General features: G+C 36.4%; 1 protein-coding gene across 1 annotated transcript in view; it reads left to right on the top strand.

Moving 5' to 3' along the window:
- Positions 1-19,951, top strand: part of eys (eyes shut homolog) — a 98,787-nt gene that overhangs the window by 12,288 nt on the left and 66,548 nt on the right. Inside the window, exons 7-13 of the mRNA XM_015049587.1 lie at positions 303-516; positions 6,093-6,283; positions 7,158-7,249; positions 9,424-9,574; positions 9,706-9,818; positions 11,047-11,303; positions 18,017-18,169. Coding sequence (XP_014905073.1) covers positions 303-516; positions 6,093-6,283; positions 7,158-7,249; positions 9,424-9,574; positions 9,706-9,818; positions 11,047-11,303; positions 18,017-18,169 — 1,171 coding nt within the window. The remainder of the gene's footprint in view (positions 1-302; positions 517-6,092; positions 6,284-7,157; positions 7,250-9,423; positions 9,575-9,705; positions 9,819-11,046; positions 11,304-18,016; positions 18,170-19,951) is intronic.

Genomic DNA, 19,951 nt, shown 5'->3' with positions numbered 1-19,951 from the left:
TTTTGAATCATTTCTTGTCAATAAAATAACTTGTGATTAGTCTTTCTAGGTAGTAGTTAAAAAATACACTTTATCAAGTAAATCAATCTAAATAGGGGGAAATTATGTAATTACATGACAAACTAATCATGATTTATTTATTTTATTTTTTTGCTGTTGGGTATCGTCTTTAATAATATGATTTTTAAATCTAAAATCTACTAAATACTTTGACGATTCAAACTATGAACACCACGTCTCATTTAGCATTTCAAGGCAGAGTTGCATGACACATCTCAAGGCTGTCTAATTTATGTACACAGGGGAGGAACTGTGAGCACAACTATGATGACTGCCTGCTTAATCCATGTCCAGAAGCGTTTTCCTGTGTAGATGGCATAAACAAGGTCAGCTGCCTGCCTCCCAATACGAATCCTGTTCCCTTGGTGACGCCAAGCGAGAACATCACTAGCGGCTACAAACCCAGGGTTCTAATGCCAGCTCTAAGCCCAGTACCAACAGCTGAACCATCCACAGGTATGGACCATGTTGTGTATTTATAAAAATTGTTTGTGGTAAAATACCAATGTGGTAGTATTGTTTGTAATTGTATTCCACTTTATGATTCCTGAGCACATTTCACATTCTACATTTGAACAGTTTATCTAGATAGAAAATGGCATGAAAATATTTCACAAATAGTCCAAAACAACACAAAAACATGTGCATGTAGTAATTAAGAGCTCTTCTTGTTTACTTCCTGTGTTCCATTTGTTCTGCTACATTCACTAAAACTTAAATACCGTTTTCGGTCCTTGTGTCAATAAAACGTTGTAACGGAAGATACGACATTTTCATATTAAACCAGGCATCTGCTGCTCTCCTGAAAAGTACATACAGTGTTCATTTTTATTTACTTGCTAAGTATGGATAAAAGTTAAAAAATGATCATAGAAAATATCTATTGTTTTGAATCTATTATTTTTGGAAAAACAAATATAAAAGTTCCTTGTTATCTTTTCATTTGTTGACTTTAAACTTCTGTGTATTCACTGCATCTGATGCAGTTAGTCACAACTGTGTATCTATATATATAGTATTTATTTAATTTTTTAGATTTTTTGGCTCTAGTGGCCTTTATTTGATAGTTAATTGACAGGAAAGTGGGTAATGAGAGAAGAGGAAGACACACGGCAAAGGTCACCAGGCTGGGAATCGAACCTGTGACAGCCACGTCGAGGGCTAAGGCCTCCTCTATATGTGGGTTGTGCTTAACACCTGCACTACCACAGCACACCCCAACTGTGTATATTTTTAAGACTACTTCCTTGTGTGACATTATGAAAAAATTTAAATAAAGATACTGCCATATGGGAACCATGCTACTCTTCTTACTTGTGCAAACATCATATATTAAACAAATTGACTCCAAGTTACACTTTCAAAATGGATAAACTCTGAATGTGGTAAAGTAATGAGCCCAGTTCCAGGAACTTGGTTTTGAATTAAAAATCCATAGTTACCATGTCCTTCAGAGCAAACACAGCTGCACAGCGTTTTGCTAGCTTTGAATGAGAGAAGACAATCTGAGCCCTTCTCTAAATTGAATTTTTATGGAGCCTTTTGAAAATAAGTTATGATTTATAAGCTCTGATTCAGAGATTGTCATAGGAGCTCCGTGCAGCTGTGCTGACATTGTGTGCAAATATATCTCTGTGCTTTCTTCTAAATTGTGTTGCCTATATCTATTTGAGGAAAAAAATGTGATTCCGGAGAGTAATATAGCTGATCAGTGTTTGGTTTTACATCCTTAAAATCTCAAATGACAGATGCTGAACATAATTTGTTACACATTATTGGGATTGGATGCAGTCATCTATGTAAGAGGAGGAATTCAGGAGTGCAGGACAGATTGTTACTCTGTGACAGATGAGGTCTGTCTACCTTTGAAACTGTGCACAGAACTGTAAAACAGACCTACTGAACACAGACAAGCTTGAGCCAATTTGTTGCGACACTTTGAAAATCAGTGTGGGCCAAATGTAATTGAGTCCTCCCCACAGCACCTGATGCAGCTCTTAGTCAGCACACTGGTTAAGAAAGGGTTAAAGGTGCACAAAAAATGTTGTTATAGGAGACAAACCCGAGCATCTGCACACTGAAACATCCTTTTACTCTTCTACACATAAGTGCATAATCAAAGTAAATAAGTTTTAAAGTAAGAGGAGCCAGAAACTCACGAGTTTATTAAACTAGGTCACCATCTAAACACATGCAGTGCCCTTGGTGCTGCTTGAAATAGACTCAGTGCTCCTTTAAACCACAGACTGCTCCACAATCTCTGAAATATATATATCAAGTTAAAGTGAAGTCAAAACATAAGAGGGGTGTACGCACGGTACATTGACAGCGTACGATTCTTTTCTTTTATTCTAATGTGAAAAGAATATTCAGAACTGCTTCGAAATAAACCTTAAGGTTTAAATCGGTTCTTTTCTGCTCTGTACATTTGGAGCTGGGCTACACAGCATAGAACCTTTACTATTTAATGTGAACGCTGATGAGAATCTGAAATTGGGATGGAAGGAGGCTTACTCCTGCTAAGCTATGATTTGGTTGACTTTCCTTCAAGTGATCACCATGACACAGGTGATGCTGTTATCGTTTGCTGCCATGTGTTGTGGAAATCAAATTATCCCCTTGAAGCTGTACAGAATCACCTTGATGAATAAGATGTTAGTCATCTTTAACATTCAGCACCTCTTACGGCAGTCCCACTATTAATCTTAATTCCCACATCTGTGATTTTGTTTTGGTGCTCTTGATTATGTTTTTTTTTTTTTTTTTTTTTTTTTAACATACACTTTGTATTTAGATACTGATTCCTGTAACTTTTCTGAGTGATTTGGTGAATTAATATTGCCGTCATGAAGACTTTCTCTAATTAGAAAGTTATAAATAAATTTGACATTTAAGGTTTATTTTATGCGTCCTTCTGTTAGAAGTATTTCTCTTTTTATTCCATTGCAGCAGTTGCATCAGTCATTTATTAAAAAAATATCTAAATAATACAACAGGAAAAGTAAGTATTGAACCAATTTATGTTTGTTTTTTTTTTTTTGTTTTTTTTATATTGGGGATATTGACATGAAATTCAGATGAGACTCTAGTAAACCAAACATACAATGAAAACAACAAAAATAAGTCCATAAAATGTACTGTGAAGTGAAATTACACAGGCAGTAAGTACTGAGCACTTATGGGTCACTTTTGATTCTGACCCACTTTCAAATTACTGACAAAAAAATTGTTATCCTTTTGCTGTGCTTCTGTTCTTAATGTGTCCATTACTTATTTAGTGTCTCCTTCCACTTTACTACACACAACATAATTTTGTGGATTTTTGTTTTGTTTTGTTTTGTTTTGTTTTAATTTAGTTGTATATCATCTGCTGATGCTAGCGTGTCAATATCTACATTAAAAAAAAAAAAAAAAAAAAACATTGACTTGTTCAAGATTTGGGCTCATAGCTATACCAGCAAAACCAGAAAAAGCCTGTAATATATTTTGAATTGGATCCTTCATGTTCTATAGTAGAGGAAGGATATTCAGCAAAATCTTATCTATTATAGGTCATTTCTCTGCCAATTTTGTAAGTACAAAATGACCTTTTGCCTTCTTTGGGGACTGTGAAATTGCTCAGGTCCAAGAATGGTCTTCTGCAGTATTTTATCTCTGTCCTGTGACAAGTTCAATCAGTCAGTCTATTACCTTACCCAATAAATCAGCGGCAAAGCAGAACTTACATCATGACTTCTTTTTTTTTTTTTTTTTTAATAAATGGTACATTAAGTCCATATTAATTAAATTTCCCCATCAAAGTTCTGTCTCCCAATTAATTGATCCTTAGTTCACATTTCTTCAGATATATTTTTCTAGTGGAACGTCTTCTACTTTAACCCCGCTGACATTCGCCTACAGTTTGTGCCGCAACACTGCGCTCCTCCTCTCCTTGTTCCATTAAATATGACTTATATCAGTTTTCTCACCTCTTTTATGATCATGTATCAGAACTGGCCCTAATTAAATCAGATCTGAAAGATTTATATCAATGAATATCCTCAGTAGACAACATTTTCCCTTTATAGGAACTAGAAAAGCTTTTGAAAAGATTAGAGGGTTGAAAAATTGCTTTGTCAGCATTATGTTAACAGTGGGAAAAAAAAAAAACAGATATGGAGCATAGTGGGAAAGATTGTGTAGATTTACAATTTAGATAGGGCATGAATAGTTACCTAAGGCATGTGCAAAAATCTGGAATGTGAATGCAATAGGTAATAGTAAAAACAGTAGACCTTTGAAGAAGAGACTGAAATCTACTGTTAATGAGACATGATGCTGCTTCCTGGCAGCAACCTCCTAATGCATCAAAGACTACATCAGACTAAACAAGGCTTTAAAATTAATGAATAGCTTTGTCTCTGAGGGGTAATTTTCCATCATCAGCATTGGCAAACCCCATTGTCGGTAGCAAAGCAGAAGACAGTACGGCACTGCTTCCGCATCCATTTATCCTGATTAATTCATGCAACGCAGTAGGTCTGATCCTGATGATTCTCTCTTTTTGTTATCCCAGGATCCTCCTCAGGGTTTGGGTAATATTGCTCCCTCGAGAGAATGTGGGTATTTACGTAGGTTAGCTGGCTTGCCAAATTCCCTAAGGAGTTTCTGCTAGATCAAAAGGGGGTCTGGCTTATTAGAACTTGGCATTCGAGAAGTATTGATAAGTTCACACTTAGCAGCTGTATGGTTAATCACAGCATCAACTTTAAAAAAAATGTTGCTGATTTCTCTAGTGATTTTTATTTTTTTTTTCTCTGAAAAGGAAACAGAGCAGAAGACTATTTCATCTGGGATTGCTTCATCCATTTACCAGGCTCTGGCTTTTGACTATTTTCTTTAGTTAGCTTCTTTTAAATTAGAAATATTGAGCATCAGTGATCCTAATGCTGGAGTCAGTGTCGGTCTTTTAAGTTTTTTTCCATCACTAATCCCCAACCGTGTCCAAGGAGGTGAACTTTCAATCAAATACCCCATAATTGCCAAGTCTCATCCATGAAAAATAGTATGCTTTGACAATAAGATGAGGAATGTTGCACAGTGCAACTTGCATGAATATCTTAATTTCAGTTTTGTTTATAATTTTTATAATTTAATAAAAGTGGAGAAGTACATCCATCCAGCTATTGTCCTCTGCTTACCTGAGACTAGGTCACAGGGATAACAGTTCCAGGATGGAAATTCCAAGCATCTTGGTGTCCAGGGATATTCTTCAGCTCATTTTGTTCAATTCCCAATGCGTTTGTAAGCCAAAAGGGATATATATTCCCTCTGGGAAGCGCCTGGAAATCTGTCCGTCCGTCCATCCGCCCATCCATACATTATTTTTTTTCCACTTATCCTGGAGCCTAAGCATAGAGTTCCACACTTTCCTCTCCGCAGTTCCACACTTTCCTCTCCGCAGAGAAGCTTGGGCCAGCTTCTCTGGGGGCATCCTCCCAGTGGGACATTCCCTCAACATCTCACCAGGAAGGCGCCCATTCTTTCAGTCATGGTCCATATCTCATAACCAGTTGTGAATCAAAATTGATTGACTTTAGACTAAGCTTGATGAAATTGAAAGACTTCTGACTTCACTGGGACTTTTAGCACCAATGATATGACTTTACTTGAACTTGAACTATTCGACTTGAAAATACTTGATAGTTTACACCAAGCAAAAAATGTGTTACGGTAGAGCTGTGGTTGGTGCGCAATTCAGCTCACTAAGCACCTCTGGCCATTTAACTGTCTGCAGACTTGGGTGAAAATACTTCAAAATGACTTGTGAAATTCAAAACAATGACATGACACCTTTCGTCACAAGTCAGTTTGCTTTTATCATTCTGCAGATGTTTCTCTGTAGCATATGCTGACCTTCCTGTTTCTTTTTCCTTGAGAGGATCCATTGGGAAACCTAGCTGATCGCACTCTAAAGATTCATAAAGTAACGTAGCTTACGTCTCCTTAACCTTTCCCACAGTCTAAGCTTTGTGTATTTATCTCTTTCCCAGATTCAAGCTACCTCCATTACTTTGGGAATTCATACCTTGAGTTTCAAGGTGTTGACCTTGGAACTCTCAACAACATTATTGTGAGATTTCAAACCACAGCTTCTCAGGGAACTCTCCTATATGTCGACCAAGGACCCATTAATGGGGATTTCTTTTTCATGAAACTCTTTATCCAGGATGGGATCTTGCAGGTAAATTATAGTTTTATAGAGATGTTCCATGTTCTCACAATGGCTATCTGTTTGGTAATTCTGGTTTAAATATGTATGTTTTTGTTTTAGAATATTACTCTATAGTATCAAACTGAAAATATGAGAGAAATATTGGCACAAACTATTATCAAAATAGGAGGACAAATAGAGTAGAACAATGTTGTTGTAGTATGGACAATTCTTAGAGTGAAATCTAGTGCATTATAATTACAGTTGCTGGGGGTTTATTGTGAAATGTGTTATTAATGTGCAGTAAAATCTTCAGTGCTGAGATTTATAAGAATCTTATTGAAAAGGAGAATTTCTTGTTTTTCAAAAGTGCCTTGAGACATTTATTGGCTTTACACAGGTAATTTATAAAGCCGATTGAATTGAATTAATTTGTCAGTTCCTAACCTTTTCAGAAGTAATAGTTACTACTCTGGACAGCTTTTCAGAAGTTATTTTCTTGCATGTGTGGATGCTGGCAATGCATTGTCCTACAGGCCCCTGTAGTGGACTTTAATGCCTCAGTTCATACAATACACAAAAAATGTATCTACCAATCATTCTTGTACAAAAAAATAGCATTAAATTGATGGAATGCAAATAGCTGGTTATACTAGAATCATTCATAAGTTTAGTTGTTTGACTTGCGCTATGCTATATTTAATAAGACTGGAGTACAGTATGAGTAAGAGATAAAACAGTTTTTGTCTATTTTTAGAACCCACACTCGAGCATGAATATTCTTGTTATTCCTGATGATGAACGAAAACATTTCCTGAAGGAAGCTATCAGAAGCCATGCATGAAACAGACCATAAGATGACAAATACAAATTGCATACTTAAACCTCCTCTCAAATGTTTCAGTATGCCTTTTGCTGCAATGAAGAAGATGAGGTTACACGGATGAGTGCATCAAGTCACGTTGATGATGGCAGAGTTCACATTGTGCATATTAGGTATGTACACCTTAATTTAAGCTTGCGGAGCCACAGTAGGTATTCGTGATCAGATCTGCATTGTGGTCAGGCATTATAGAAAAGCGCTTCGTATGCGTTAGTGTTCTAGCAGAAGTGGATAAGCAGTGGAAACATTTCATGGCTTTTACTGTACAGGACATCAAACGAGATGCAGTGTGATATTTATCTGCTTCAGGCAAGAATACATTTTCTGTTGAGGAAAAAAGATGCATGTTCCCAGTGATAAGCCACTTAGGTCCTTGTAAAAAAAATCTGATATATATATATTTTTTTATTTTTTTTTTACAGTGTAAGCACCCCAGGTTCTTTGAGCTACATGTCTTGTTACCTACTTTTTCCAAATGTGGCAGATTTGTTTACAGGGTAGGGTTGTAAACTAACTCTTGAGGAAGCAATATAATTGTCAGGGATTACCAGATGAAGGATTTAGGTTTTATAACAAATGGACCGGCAGGCCTATGTTTTAAAGGAGCCAAACAAACATTTGAATGTGCCTATTAAAATGCATTAGTGATCACTGACCATGTTTTATTGGCTGTTCTGAAGTCTTCATTTGCAGTTTTTCATTATGAAAAGATTAACAAGCAAAAGCTAAGCACAAAATCAATGTTTAAATGATTTAAAGTGAGGCTGTGGCCCCTTTAGTTATGTTACTTCTCGTGCACTCTCGCTGCCAGCCGCTCTATATTATAATCTGACATAAGACAGATTGTGGTTTCGTTTCAAGACATAAAGTTATTATGTATGAGCCTGAAGCTGAACCAGTCAGTGTTCAGCTTATAAAAATTAGGTTTAGAGACATATTTGCAATGTTTTGCGAATCTATTTTTCTTTTTTCTTTTTTTTTTTTAGATCAAAATTCTGTTCAGAGAAAAAACATTTTAACACACCACTGAGAGAAAGAAATTAATTTGTTGCCTGAAGATGACATTATGTGTACAAGTTAAGACACTGAAGGTGATAACGAACATTCAGTGCCAAAGGAAAGCAAATTATTTTCCCACAGAAACAGAAACTGAGTGGGAAGGTTGCCGTCTTGTTTTCTTGGCAGAGAAGCTGCTCTGCCCTAAATATATGAGAGGCCAATCAGGTTCAAGGGGCTACAAGGCCCAGCCCTTGTTTTTTTTTTTTTTTTTTCCTGGAAGAAAAATACTACAGCAGTATGAATCAATCATAATGTTCTACTCCAACCCCTTGAGACACTGCAAGAAAGAGAGCTGTCATAACTAGGGGGTTGGCTGTATGGAAAAATGGTTTCTGGTGTCACAAAGCAAATTCTTTGTAATTGTCTGATGGCTGACTCCGTCCATCTTTGTCTGATTTGACCCAGAGCTACACCACCACAGCCATCCTCAACGTCACTGCCTAACTCATTATAGACTTTTAATATATCTTCCCGTCAAAGACGCTTTTCAATATGTTAAATAGGAACCCGGTGGGGCTGACTTCTCAAGGACAGTGAGCACAGTGCCCTCTGGCTGCCGGCCAGGCCGCTCTGGCAGACTGCTTCTAAATTAACCGCATCTCTATGCTGGCTTTGGAGGAAGGACTTATGCAGGTTGTCGCAAGTGCCCCGAGTGTTTAGCCAGCATATGCAACGGCCTGCAACACCAGCTTAACAAATCAGACTAGATTGCTTCACGGACCTTCTAACTTCTACTCAGGGAACAAGAGGCATCGGGAGGCGCAGAGAGGGGACTTTGTATCTGTGGCCTGAGAACCCTCAAGCTACAGCTAGTTAGTCCAGAATCTGCACTTAGGTAATTATCTGTGTTCCCCTGTTGTTTCCAAAAGGCAAATTGGTTTTGGAATCTGAGACTATAGGGTGGGTCCAGAATAGTTTGTGGAGCCTCATAAGATGGCTTGAGAAAAGGAAAGGGAAATCGCCAAAGACTAGTGATTGTTGGGCATACCAACAAGGAAAAATGATAGATGGTGTTGAATTCTGGGAAATTGTATATAAAGCAACTGCAAAAACTAATGAGACTGGTCAGTTTATCACACTATCAAATAAGATCTTACACTGAAAATACACTTGCGTTTCTGGTCATAACATCAAATTGTAATGAATTTCAAGGGGTATGAAAAACACTGACATGGCAGCTTGTGTATGTCTGCACCAGCATCTTCCTAACATGTTTTTGCCTTATCAGACAACACCTGACCCCTTGTGAGGCAGAGCTGACACTTTCGGGGCGCACAAGAATTAAAAGCATAGCAAGTAATTACTGGCTGGGACACATGAGTCAAAGAACAAACCATGTCTTTGTAGGTGGTTTGCGACAACAATATATTCCCAATCAGGTAAACTTTGTGATTATTGTGTGATGGTTTAACTAGCTGTCAAAATTATATGGTTCTGCATACTTTATGGGTTCAACACATTATCATAATGAAGCTAAAAATATATTTCTTTTGCATATTTTCTTTTAAAGAAAGCAAAGCCTCTTCACAACTATACTGGCTGCATTGAAGTAATAGAAATTAACCACCTAAGAAGCTTCTACACAACTGATGCAGTTGCTGGCAGCAACATAGATCAATGCAGGTAAAATACACTGTATCCCTATTACTAAAACATGAGAAAGAAACAGCTATTTTGTATTTTCTTTCATCATTTTTATATTTTGCAATGCCTTCTTTTTTGTTTTATATTGATAAAGAAAAATTGTCGTACTATTTTGGCATCAACACCAGATCAAGCAAAAATCTGAATGTAGGGACTCTTTGAAATACCACTAATGTTTTTTTTTCTTTTTCTTTTTTTTTTTAACTAGTCCACTACTATAATTTGGCAACTTTTTCTTAGAAGGAAAAAATAGACTTGCTGAAGCTTGATGAAATATTTGTGACATGCTAAAAATAATCAGGATTAAAGTCTCCAAGCCCTTTTTATTTTATATTTTACAGTTTCTGTCATACAAAGCTGTGTTTCATAAGACACTCACAGTCTTACTCTGATCCCCAGTTATTCTAAATATGCTAAGTAAATATGTGGATATTCTGTTTAGTCATTAAACTAAGATTACTAGTTTCTTTCAGAATATTTTTCTTTAGTCTGGATTTTACATTGTTGATAATGATACAACTTTTACGCAGTGTTTTGCTGTCAGTAATGTTTCAAGCTGTTCCATTCATTGAAGCACATAACCCCTGATGCAAATGCAATGTAGAGTAATAATGCATCAGCCACACTTAAGTATTGCGTTTTCATTCATTACTAAATAAAGCTTAGCTTTTCACTGCCATTTTAATTTCAGTGTAACAGCAGCTTAACAATTGTTGTTTTTATTGGCAGAAAAATTATATTAACTGTGTAAATTAGATGAAATTATAAATTATCTTTGTATTTTATTCAATAACAAATCATTATGTCTGAATCAAATAATAAATAGGCACAATTGGAAACACATTTCTCTTAATATTGTAATCTTCTTTACAGGAACGTGTTTGAAAAAGATTGATCTGTAACATCACAATAAATCATATTATCAAATAAGTTTATAAGAAAATGTACAAAATAAAATGAAACAAGCGTGTTATGTAGATACTTTGGATAATATACCTGGAATCCAGGAAGTTTAAAAGTTGGGAGGAGATGCCGATAAAGAAGCAACCTGTTTTTCTTATCTGGACCACAGTATTTCTGTACCCTTTGCTTTGTAAACCTATGAGGCCCAAAACAATGGGCCTCATATGTTTTTTTGTTCTTTGGCCTTTTACACCCAAAAAACATATGCCTTTAAATTGATATTTTACTCAGTCCTCTCTTTCAGGTATACTTTACATCACATGGTGACCACCACAGAAAATTACCTGAGTCTGACCTCTCCATCAGCTTCACCTACCTCAGTAAGCACAGCAACCCTGGTATTGTTCACGCCGCCTCCCAAACTTCCTCTGCATGAACCTGAAGCTGGCCATGATGATCTTTGCCACAATGGAGGAACATTCCATCAGATTCAGCTTCATGGAAGAACTCTTTCCTCCTGCCACTGTCCTCTTCATTTTACTGGAGCCTTTTGTGAAAAAGGTACCTCAAGATATTTTTGCTTTTTTTTTTTTTTCTGTACTCTGTTTTTATTATATCTGATTTAGGAAGCACAGACCAAAAAAACTGCTGTAATGTGACCTTTATAGTGGTATCACCAAGAGCCATCCTTCGAATTATGTCTGGTAATATATGCTGAGCCTCTTTGGCTAATAGGTTTCAGTATGAGGGGTAACAGAGTCAGCTGCATTAAGAATTTTGAGTGATGTGAATTATTCAGAATATGATAAATGAAATGAGAGATCCATATAAGCAGCTTGAACATTGCTGTATGTTCATATTCCCCTTCAGCATGCACCCAGAATGAGAATGCAACCTTAGACCACTTGTTCTGCGTTCTCACCTACTTTTCTAACCAAAAAAAATATATATATTCCCACTACAAAAGTAGTAAATCCAAAATGGTGCTAGTAGTACCTCGCATCCTGCATAGGAGTTTTTCTTTTACCAGTTCCCATTTTACAGCTAAAGTCCAATCCGTACTACAGATTAACAATTAAATTAAACATGAGATTAAAAATAGAGATTTTGATGTTTGATCTTTCACTTGTTTCACACTTAAGAGTGAACTTGCCATATTATTTCTGCTTAAATGTCAATTTGAAGACAGTCATGTGTACAAGTTGACATTGGTTTGTAGTTGTGCCAATAGCATGCCACAACTACAAACCAATCACGACCTGATCTGTAGCCTGAGCCCGACCCAAAATTATACACCTGATCGGGTTGGGTGCGTTTGACATTGGCTTCTGTAGTGTATTTTTTACAGCACAGAGAAAATTTAATTTGAACTGAATAAAGTTGTGTTAATCTACTTATTATTGACTAAAAAGAGGAGCAGGTCATTTATCCTGTTGAGGATAGAAAGAAAGTTGGGTTCAGAAGTCAATTAGACTGTAACAAGCCCAGTGCACTACACAACTAATGTGCATGTGATCCCACCCTCTTCAGCTCCTATCAATCACACCTCACAAAGGAGTGGTCCAAAAACAACAGCAGTAAAAGGTTAAGTAAAATGATATGACACAGTTTCATAAAGATGCTCATCTTCAAGTAGATGCAGATGACTTTGTTTAATACATTATTTCTTATAAAACATTATAGCATAAATGTCACGCTACACTACTTTAAATGAAATCTTCCACCATTAATTAAGTAGTCTAGCTGTCAAAATAGTCTGTTTATTAGCTATGTAACTTATTTTTATCAGCTAATATTTACACTACATCTGGAAAGTATTCAGTGCTTCACGTTTTCCACATTTTATGTTGCAGCCTTATTCTAAATTGTATTAAATTAATATATTTCCTCAAAAATTTACAATTGCCTCATTACGACAATGCACCTCACCTGTCTTTAATGGTCTGAGAGTCCTTCAGGTACATTTTGGCAAACTGCCATGTGCCTTTTATTAAGGAGTGGCTTTCAGCTTAGCAGCCAGGACAAGAGTGAAGCCCTTGAAATAATTGTGCCTACAGTCACAGGTTTTAAATGAAGACTTCAAAGGTAAACATTAGTTACTGTCATATGTGCTGCACATTGTTGACCTAAGAAAAGTTTAAAGTGTTGGGAAATTATGCTCATAGCATAATCTCATGTTCCCAGAGCTGACATGATCCTGCCTCTGAGCTAACATTAACAGTCATTAACATGAGCCTGAGTAGTTCGCCTGCACCCAGCACCCTGATTTGACACGTCTGCCATGTTTCTTAAAAATGCTAATTTACAGGTGTTTAGCTAATTTACAAAGCATTATTTGTCTCTGCAGGCACTGTGATAAAATGCTTCTATTTTTAAGACTCATTTGTTTTGTTTTGTTGTTTTTTTTTTTTCCTGCGGGAGACCACCACGTTGACAGAAGCTGCTACCCGCCCCTTGCATGATTCAGACGCTGGTTTATTGAGTTAGTTATTAAAGATGATTTCTTCTGCCTAAAGATCCACTGGAGATGAATGATGCATTCATTTGCTGTTTTCTTTATTCACTTATTCCAGAATGTTAGATTTTTCAGTTCAGGAAAATGCAAATGGCGCACAACAAAATCTCATTTTGTGGCTCCCCAAATTAGGAGAGCTTAAACCTTCCCAGACCAAATGGTGGTTACAACTTTTGATTCTTTAGATTATGTGATGAACTGTTGTGTCGTATGCTAGTAGGATATTCATTTCCTCCACCATAGCCGTAACATTAATCAAATGTTCAGTTTGATTTTATTCCAACAATGATCCTTTCACCCTTTCCCTTCCTCAACTAGAAAAGAAGTTCCTGCTTATTCGCCTACTTGTCAGACTTAAAAACTTATTCTTTAAATACCAGAAGTAGCCTTTTAGTGTCACTTTTGCTGAGTTTGAGGAATTGCTCCTTCTCAAAAGAACTACAGTCTCAGGTTTAACAGGGTCCAATCTCCTTTGAGCACTTATCCAACAATGTGCTTTGCAACACGAGTTTCTCATAGCCCGCTTTAAAAGTCCAGGGGCTGTTTACATGCTGACACAGTCTCTGAACTTGAATTTGCCACAGAGCGACTTTGCCTGGCGACAATCTTGTCATTACATCTTGTCGAATTAAGGAATAGCCACATGAGAACAGTGAAGCGAGTCACCCCTGTTACGCGCTAATTATAGATAAATCATACAACCCAGTGACGAAAGAGGTGGACTGGTTTCTGTCCTACATGAAACACTGATACGTAGCACAGATCTTTAACAAATATATTAATGCACATGGGTATGCAACCTGTTTATTTTTAGCAAGTAATTTAATGATAAAAGAAATGCTGAAAATAGTCGACATCTCAATGACAACAAAGCTTACTGACAAAGATGTTTTTATTACACAGACACACAACTGCTGATTGTTTATAATGCTGTAGCTTTTATTTTTATTGTTGTTATAAACTCGTGATGCAATTGAACAGTAAGAGACTTAAGTTCTTTAGCAGTGCCCTGCAAAATTATTATTTAACTTTTCTACGCTTATTGAGCCCTACAGCATCTTCAGTGTAGTATTTTTAAAGGTTTTGTTTTATGGCCTTTAAAATACAAAAGATTGTTTTGTATTTAGTCACACCCATCTTCCCATCCAATCTGACCACCTTCCCGTGTATCCACTGTTATCTGGACAAATCAGGCAGGACTGTGGGAATGATGTTGTTTGATTTCTCAAAGATTTAACACAATACCTCCAGATTTCCTGTCAGAAACTCCAGAAAACACAACTGTTTTCTGCCTGAATTAATAACTGTGTGACAAACAGACCACAGCATAGCCTGTTGTAAATATTCAGGCTAGTTAGCATGGCCACTGGTGATGGCAGATGGTTATGGTTTTTCTTTAACAACAAGTTGTTTCTGCGCCATTGGAACATTTAGGAGTGAGTACATGAGTTTGATTGACAGCGTTGGGACCCCCCTTCCTGGCTTTCATTGGTTGTTTTTGGTCTGGAGCGATGCATTTCTTCAGAGAGCAACAGTAGCACAGAGAAGAGGTGGGGGGTTAGACTGATCGTTTCAAAGATTCAAAGCCTCAACATACTGTCATGACATGGTGAGAGTTTTAGCAAATATGTAAAGAAAAAAAATGTACGGCAGCTTTAAAAGCAATTAGTTTTATTGGATTTTATTTAAGGATGTCAAAGTGAAAGGGCCTAAATACTAATGCATCCTTTGCAAATATAAATAAATAACAATTGTGCAGTACTTTGTGTTAGGTTATCATAAAAAAGCTCTATAAAATATATTAAAAAAATTTTTTAGCTGCAATGTGAGGGAAAAAAGCGTGAAAAGCTGCATGGGATATCAATACTTTTGCAAAGTAATGGAATACATTTTTATACACATCCTTCTGTACATCTTCTTCTAGGATGTAGTCCTCTGCAATAACATTTTGTCCAGCCTCAGGATTAATAGAAAGCAATCTTACAATGATGTAATAAATGGCACCTGTGTCAGGTAGTATTTGTAAAAGACGAAACCAATGAAGTGAAAAATTATTCAAGGTTGCTCTGTATTGATCACGACTTCATTCCACACCTCACCGAGTTTATTTCTGACTTGTATATTAGAGGCTGTGATATAGGAAGCTGACCCCTAAGGGAAAATAAAATGCCAAGTGCACAGTACGTCTCATTTGTGTCATTCCAGCAACTTTTACTTAACGTCTAACATCAGTTGCAATACGAGAGTGTGCAATTTCCCCCTCTTAAAGCACCACAGCTCTGTTAATCTAATTTGTATTTTTATGCGCTCATTTAATTTTCAACCAGTTTAGCTTCAGAAATCATTCATATTTTTTTTTACAGTGTAGTAGTCATAATTTATTTGTTCAGTGGCAAATAGGCAAAATCATAAACTTGCATTTAACAGTTGGGTTAATTTGTGTCTTCTATATTTATTTGGTCTGGAAACCAAATACAGAAATGCAACTTGGAGCAGGAAACTTGAGGAGAAAGAAGACCATCAATACATTTAATCAGGAAAAACAAGTGATCATGCAGACAAGAAAAACAGATCAGATTTTTTTGAGCTTTTCTGTTTTTGTCTGTCTGTCTTTGACATTAATGGGACCTGATATGGTGTGCCTCCTGATTTGCCAACATTGTGACTTGTTGCTGCCAGCTCTTTTTGTGGGCATCTAGTGTGTGGTTTCTGTAATTGCCTGAGTCTTTAAAAGTGAGCCAGCTTGGTCATCCTTGCTCAGACATTTGCCAGCAAACATTACAGGATGGATTCATCATTTTTGGTCCAATAGAAACGCTTCTTCCACAACGGAAACACCGTCGCTGATGTTTTCTCTTTGTAACTCGAAGCCTTGGCTGCCATGTCTATTCCACATAATGTTCTGCAGAAAAAAAAAGAAAAAAAATACCCACAGTGTTGTTCATGGAAAAAGAAGAGACAGTTCAAAATGTATTGAAAACACATTAAGAAAAAGAGGATCATGACAATATGAAAAATGCCATGGGAATCTTGGTTATCCTTTTAACAGGTGAACAGTTCAAGTTGTCAAACGTGGTAGTTCAAAATGCTGATACGTTCCATTACAGTAAATCTATAATACATTGTTCTTCCCTCATCATGGATTGATATCAAGAAACAACAAAAGCAGAGCAAACTCTATAAAGAAGTAAATGCAAGTGCTATTAGTAAAAGTATTTGGAAAATTAAGTAATGAGTAGAAAATTTAATTGTTGCGCAAACAAGAACAAATGTATTATTCCAAAACATTTCTAGAGAACAACTTCCCTTAATACAACCAAGGTTCTCAAGCTGTACTATTAATGGAACTTTGACGATCATCTGTGGTAATTTAGTAAATTGTGGTATTTACGATTTAAATATAACACAACTTAATTGTAAAGTTGATCTAAAGAAAGAAACGATAAAAAAGAAACTGGTAAAAGTGATGATAGATAGCATTTTACGGCAACCTTCACCATATTATAAATACATGGCAGCCATATTGGATTTTGAGGTTGGGGTTGCTGAGAATCCTTCATCGCTCCCTCCTGTATTTCTGATTTTAATGGGTCCTCCAGTGAAGTTTAAAACTGGGAATATGCTTTTCATATATATATATATATATATATATATATATATATATATATATATATTGGAAGTAGAGTTTATTATTTTATTGTTTGCATGGCACAGCAAATGCAAATGGTTCATCTCCTGTTACATGGTTTTAAAATTATTTGTTTACAGAATAATAGAGGGAAACTCGTAATACTCTTGGAGTAGTTCTCAGATAAGTGCAAGCTGTATTTTTGTTTGGATGCAGTGACTATCAGCAGAATCCCCTTTGCTGTGGCTCACTTGGGCTGTTTTGAGCTGACTTTCAAGTTCCTGAACAGCAAACGACCCACTTGGTGTACAGTGTCCTTTGTGTAAAAGGCCAGCAGATGATCACTGGCTTGTGGAGTTGATGACCTGAGCTTGTACTTCTTCCACCTTTCCTTAAAATCAGACCCTTTGTCATCCAGTGGGAAATGACACACTAACTCGTAGCCCTGACGGGGCTCTGCTGACTCTGCTCACAGACAAGCTATCTGTGCTGTAAAGGCATGCAGCAGGCAATTTCTGTTGTTCTCCTTGCTAAGGAAAGCACTTACAGACATTGCTTTCACTTGGTATGCCATTCTTCTTTTGAAAAATAAACTTACAAACCAATTTGCTGGGAGCAACCAGCAAAGTGGTTTGTAAAACCATTCAGATCTAGATGTCTGTTAATTCTGCTTTTATAAAGCTTCTACATGTTCAGGTTTGTCGATTGTGCCGAAAGGTTGTTCAGCTTCGTTCGCTTTTATGAAACTTTGCAACTACAGGAAACAAAATACTTAAAATTGTTTTTAACGCACATGACCCTTCTTTGTTATTGGTAGTAGCAGAGCCTGCATCTTAAATATCCGTTGGAGTTCTTTGTTTTGGATACGTCTTTCTTTTCCATCCCTTCTACCATTCCCCCTCAGGATATTCCTTTGCAAGAGAAACGTGTCTTCATCCAGCCTTATTTGTCACACATCCAGTTGTTATGACTGTTTAATTACTGGTATGAATTCATTTTGTCACTGCAATAAAAGCAATGATGATACACAAATTTAACTCTTCAGGTTTTAGAGCAAACTTTAAATATGAAAAGCATTTGCTCTAAATGTAAAGTTTATTTTTTTTTTCATTTTTTTTTTTTTTTTTTTAGATACCACCATCTATATCCCATCTTTTGACGGCACATCGTACCTGGAGCTGAAACCTCTTTCATCCCTTCCGCACCCTTTAAATACCGGAGCAGAAGACACAACTTTCTATCTGACAGTCAAAACAAGATCAACCCAGTGCACCATCCTCTTTAGTGAGTACAGTCTCCCTTTAAAGTATTTTTTTTTTTTTTACTTTCTGACTTTCAAAGTACATTTCACTAAAAGGTGCATGTAAGTCCTCAAAACCTTATCTTTTTATAGTTCACATTACAAGCAAGCAGTTAGACAGCTATTATCAAGCAAATGTTTGAGAAAATATTTAAATAATATGCTTGTTAAAGACGTACATAATGTTAATAATCTACATCTAAAAAAAAGGTAATTTAATTGTTTATTTTAGTTTACGTTTACATGCTGAGCACAGTGTTACTAACGGTAAGAGAGTGTGCATAAAAAGTGTAACAAATACAATAAGATTCATCATAATATTTTTATGTTTCTATGTACTTAGTTAATAATTTATTCATTTAAGCAGTGACACAAATTTAGTCTCCAAAAATTTGTAATCTCTATTGCACAGCAAATCAGAATTTCCATGATGACGGACCAAGACGCTACATCATGATTCTTTTTAGCCAACTTTGCATCGGCCAGGAAAAGTTTACATCCTTAAGGGAGGAAGGTTTTTTTTTTTTTTTTTTTTTTGATGTGAGTCATGGCAGAAATGTCAGTGTGACAAAGATGTGTGCACCTGACCAATACTTGGTGAGTCTTATTGTTTGCTGGCATAAAAGTGTTGTGAAGCCACTTGAAAATAATCCTTAAAAACAGACTAATTACATAATAAAACTCTGAGCAAACAGACGGTGGTAACGTGGTGTCAGCACTTCTGACAAAGAACTGTATAGAAGTCTGCAATGTTGCATTTTACAGGGTTTACCCTAATGCAGCCAATAATGCTGTAAGATTTTATAAATCTTCTGGGTTTCTTTGCACAGATTAACTTTAGGCTACTTAAAATTTAAAGCCACATTTGGTTTTCTTCTGTTTATGAATAGCTGTTGGGTTATGAAGCAGTCAAATAATTTTTTTATTGTTTTAGCAAAGTCAGTTCCTGTTTGCTTGCTTGTTTGTTTGTATAGAAAAAAGGCATCTAAAGGACCATTAAAAGGCTGTTTGTATTTTCAACAACAATAATAAAGGTAGAAAACAAGAAATGCATAAATTTGATAAACAATCTGTACATTTCCATTTCAATGTTATTGTTAATACTAGATTGGTGTTTATTTTTATCCATAATAGTTATTTTATTTTGAACGACTGCTATGAACAAAACTTGACAAGAAAAAAAGCATTAAAAAACCTCATCTTTACTAAAACACTTAGTGTTTTTGTCATAAAATCTAAAATACACATTAAATTTCCCAAGTCTCAATTACATTTAACTGTAAAACATTTCAAACTTGTTAGACAGAGTTTCATCTAAGGAGGGAAGATTCTGTGTGAGAGGAGAAAAGATTGGTTCTCCTGTGAAGGAAATCTGTCTCTACCCATCTTTTGTGGGCACTTTGGCAGCTTTTCTGGTGTTTCACAACTGATGATTGAGCTATAACCTAAACGCAAACAAAAGAATCCTCAAGAGCCGGTCACTCACATGCTAGAGATAACATTGCATTCACCCTTTACATCAACCTTGAGCTCTACATTGTATCTCTGTCTCTTGCCAGTTCCTTTGTTCCCACACCTGCACAGACACAGACACACACCCTTTGTTACAGAGAAAATTGGAATAGGGGGGGGACCAGACACCCTGAGTAGATCCTCTTAACAATAGAGCATTGTTTGGGGAAGAGAGCAAAGTCGTTATATTTCCCCCTCCCCCCGCCCCTCCCCTCCTCCCCCCCCGCCTCCCCCCCCCCCCCATTTTTAAAGCA

Source organism: Poecilia latipinna, unplaced genomic scaffold (assembly GCF_001443285.1).
Source record: "Poecilia latipinna isolate Pla-1442-1.1 unplaced genomic scaffold, P_latipinna-1.0 Scaffold952, whole genome shotgun sequence".
Classification (NCBI taxonomy): Eukaryota; Metazoa; Chordata; class Actinopteri; order Cyprinodontiformes; family Poeciliidae; genus Poecilia; species Poecilia latipinna.
The sequence above is the reverse complement of the archived record's forward strand: the minus strand, read 5'-3'. Positions and strand labels throughout refer to the sequence as shown.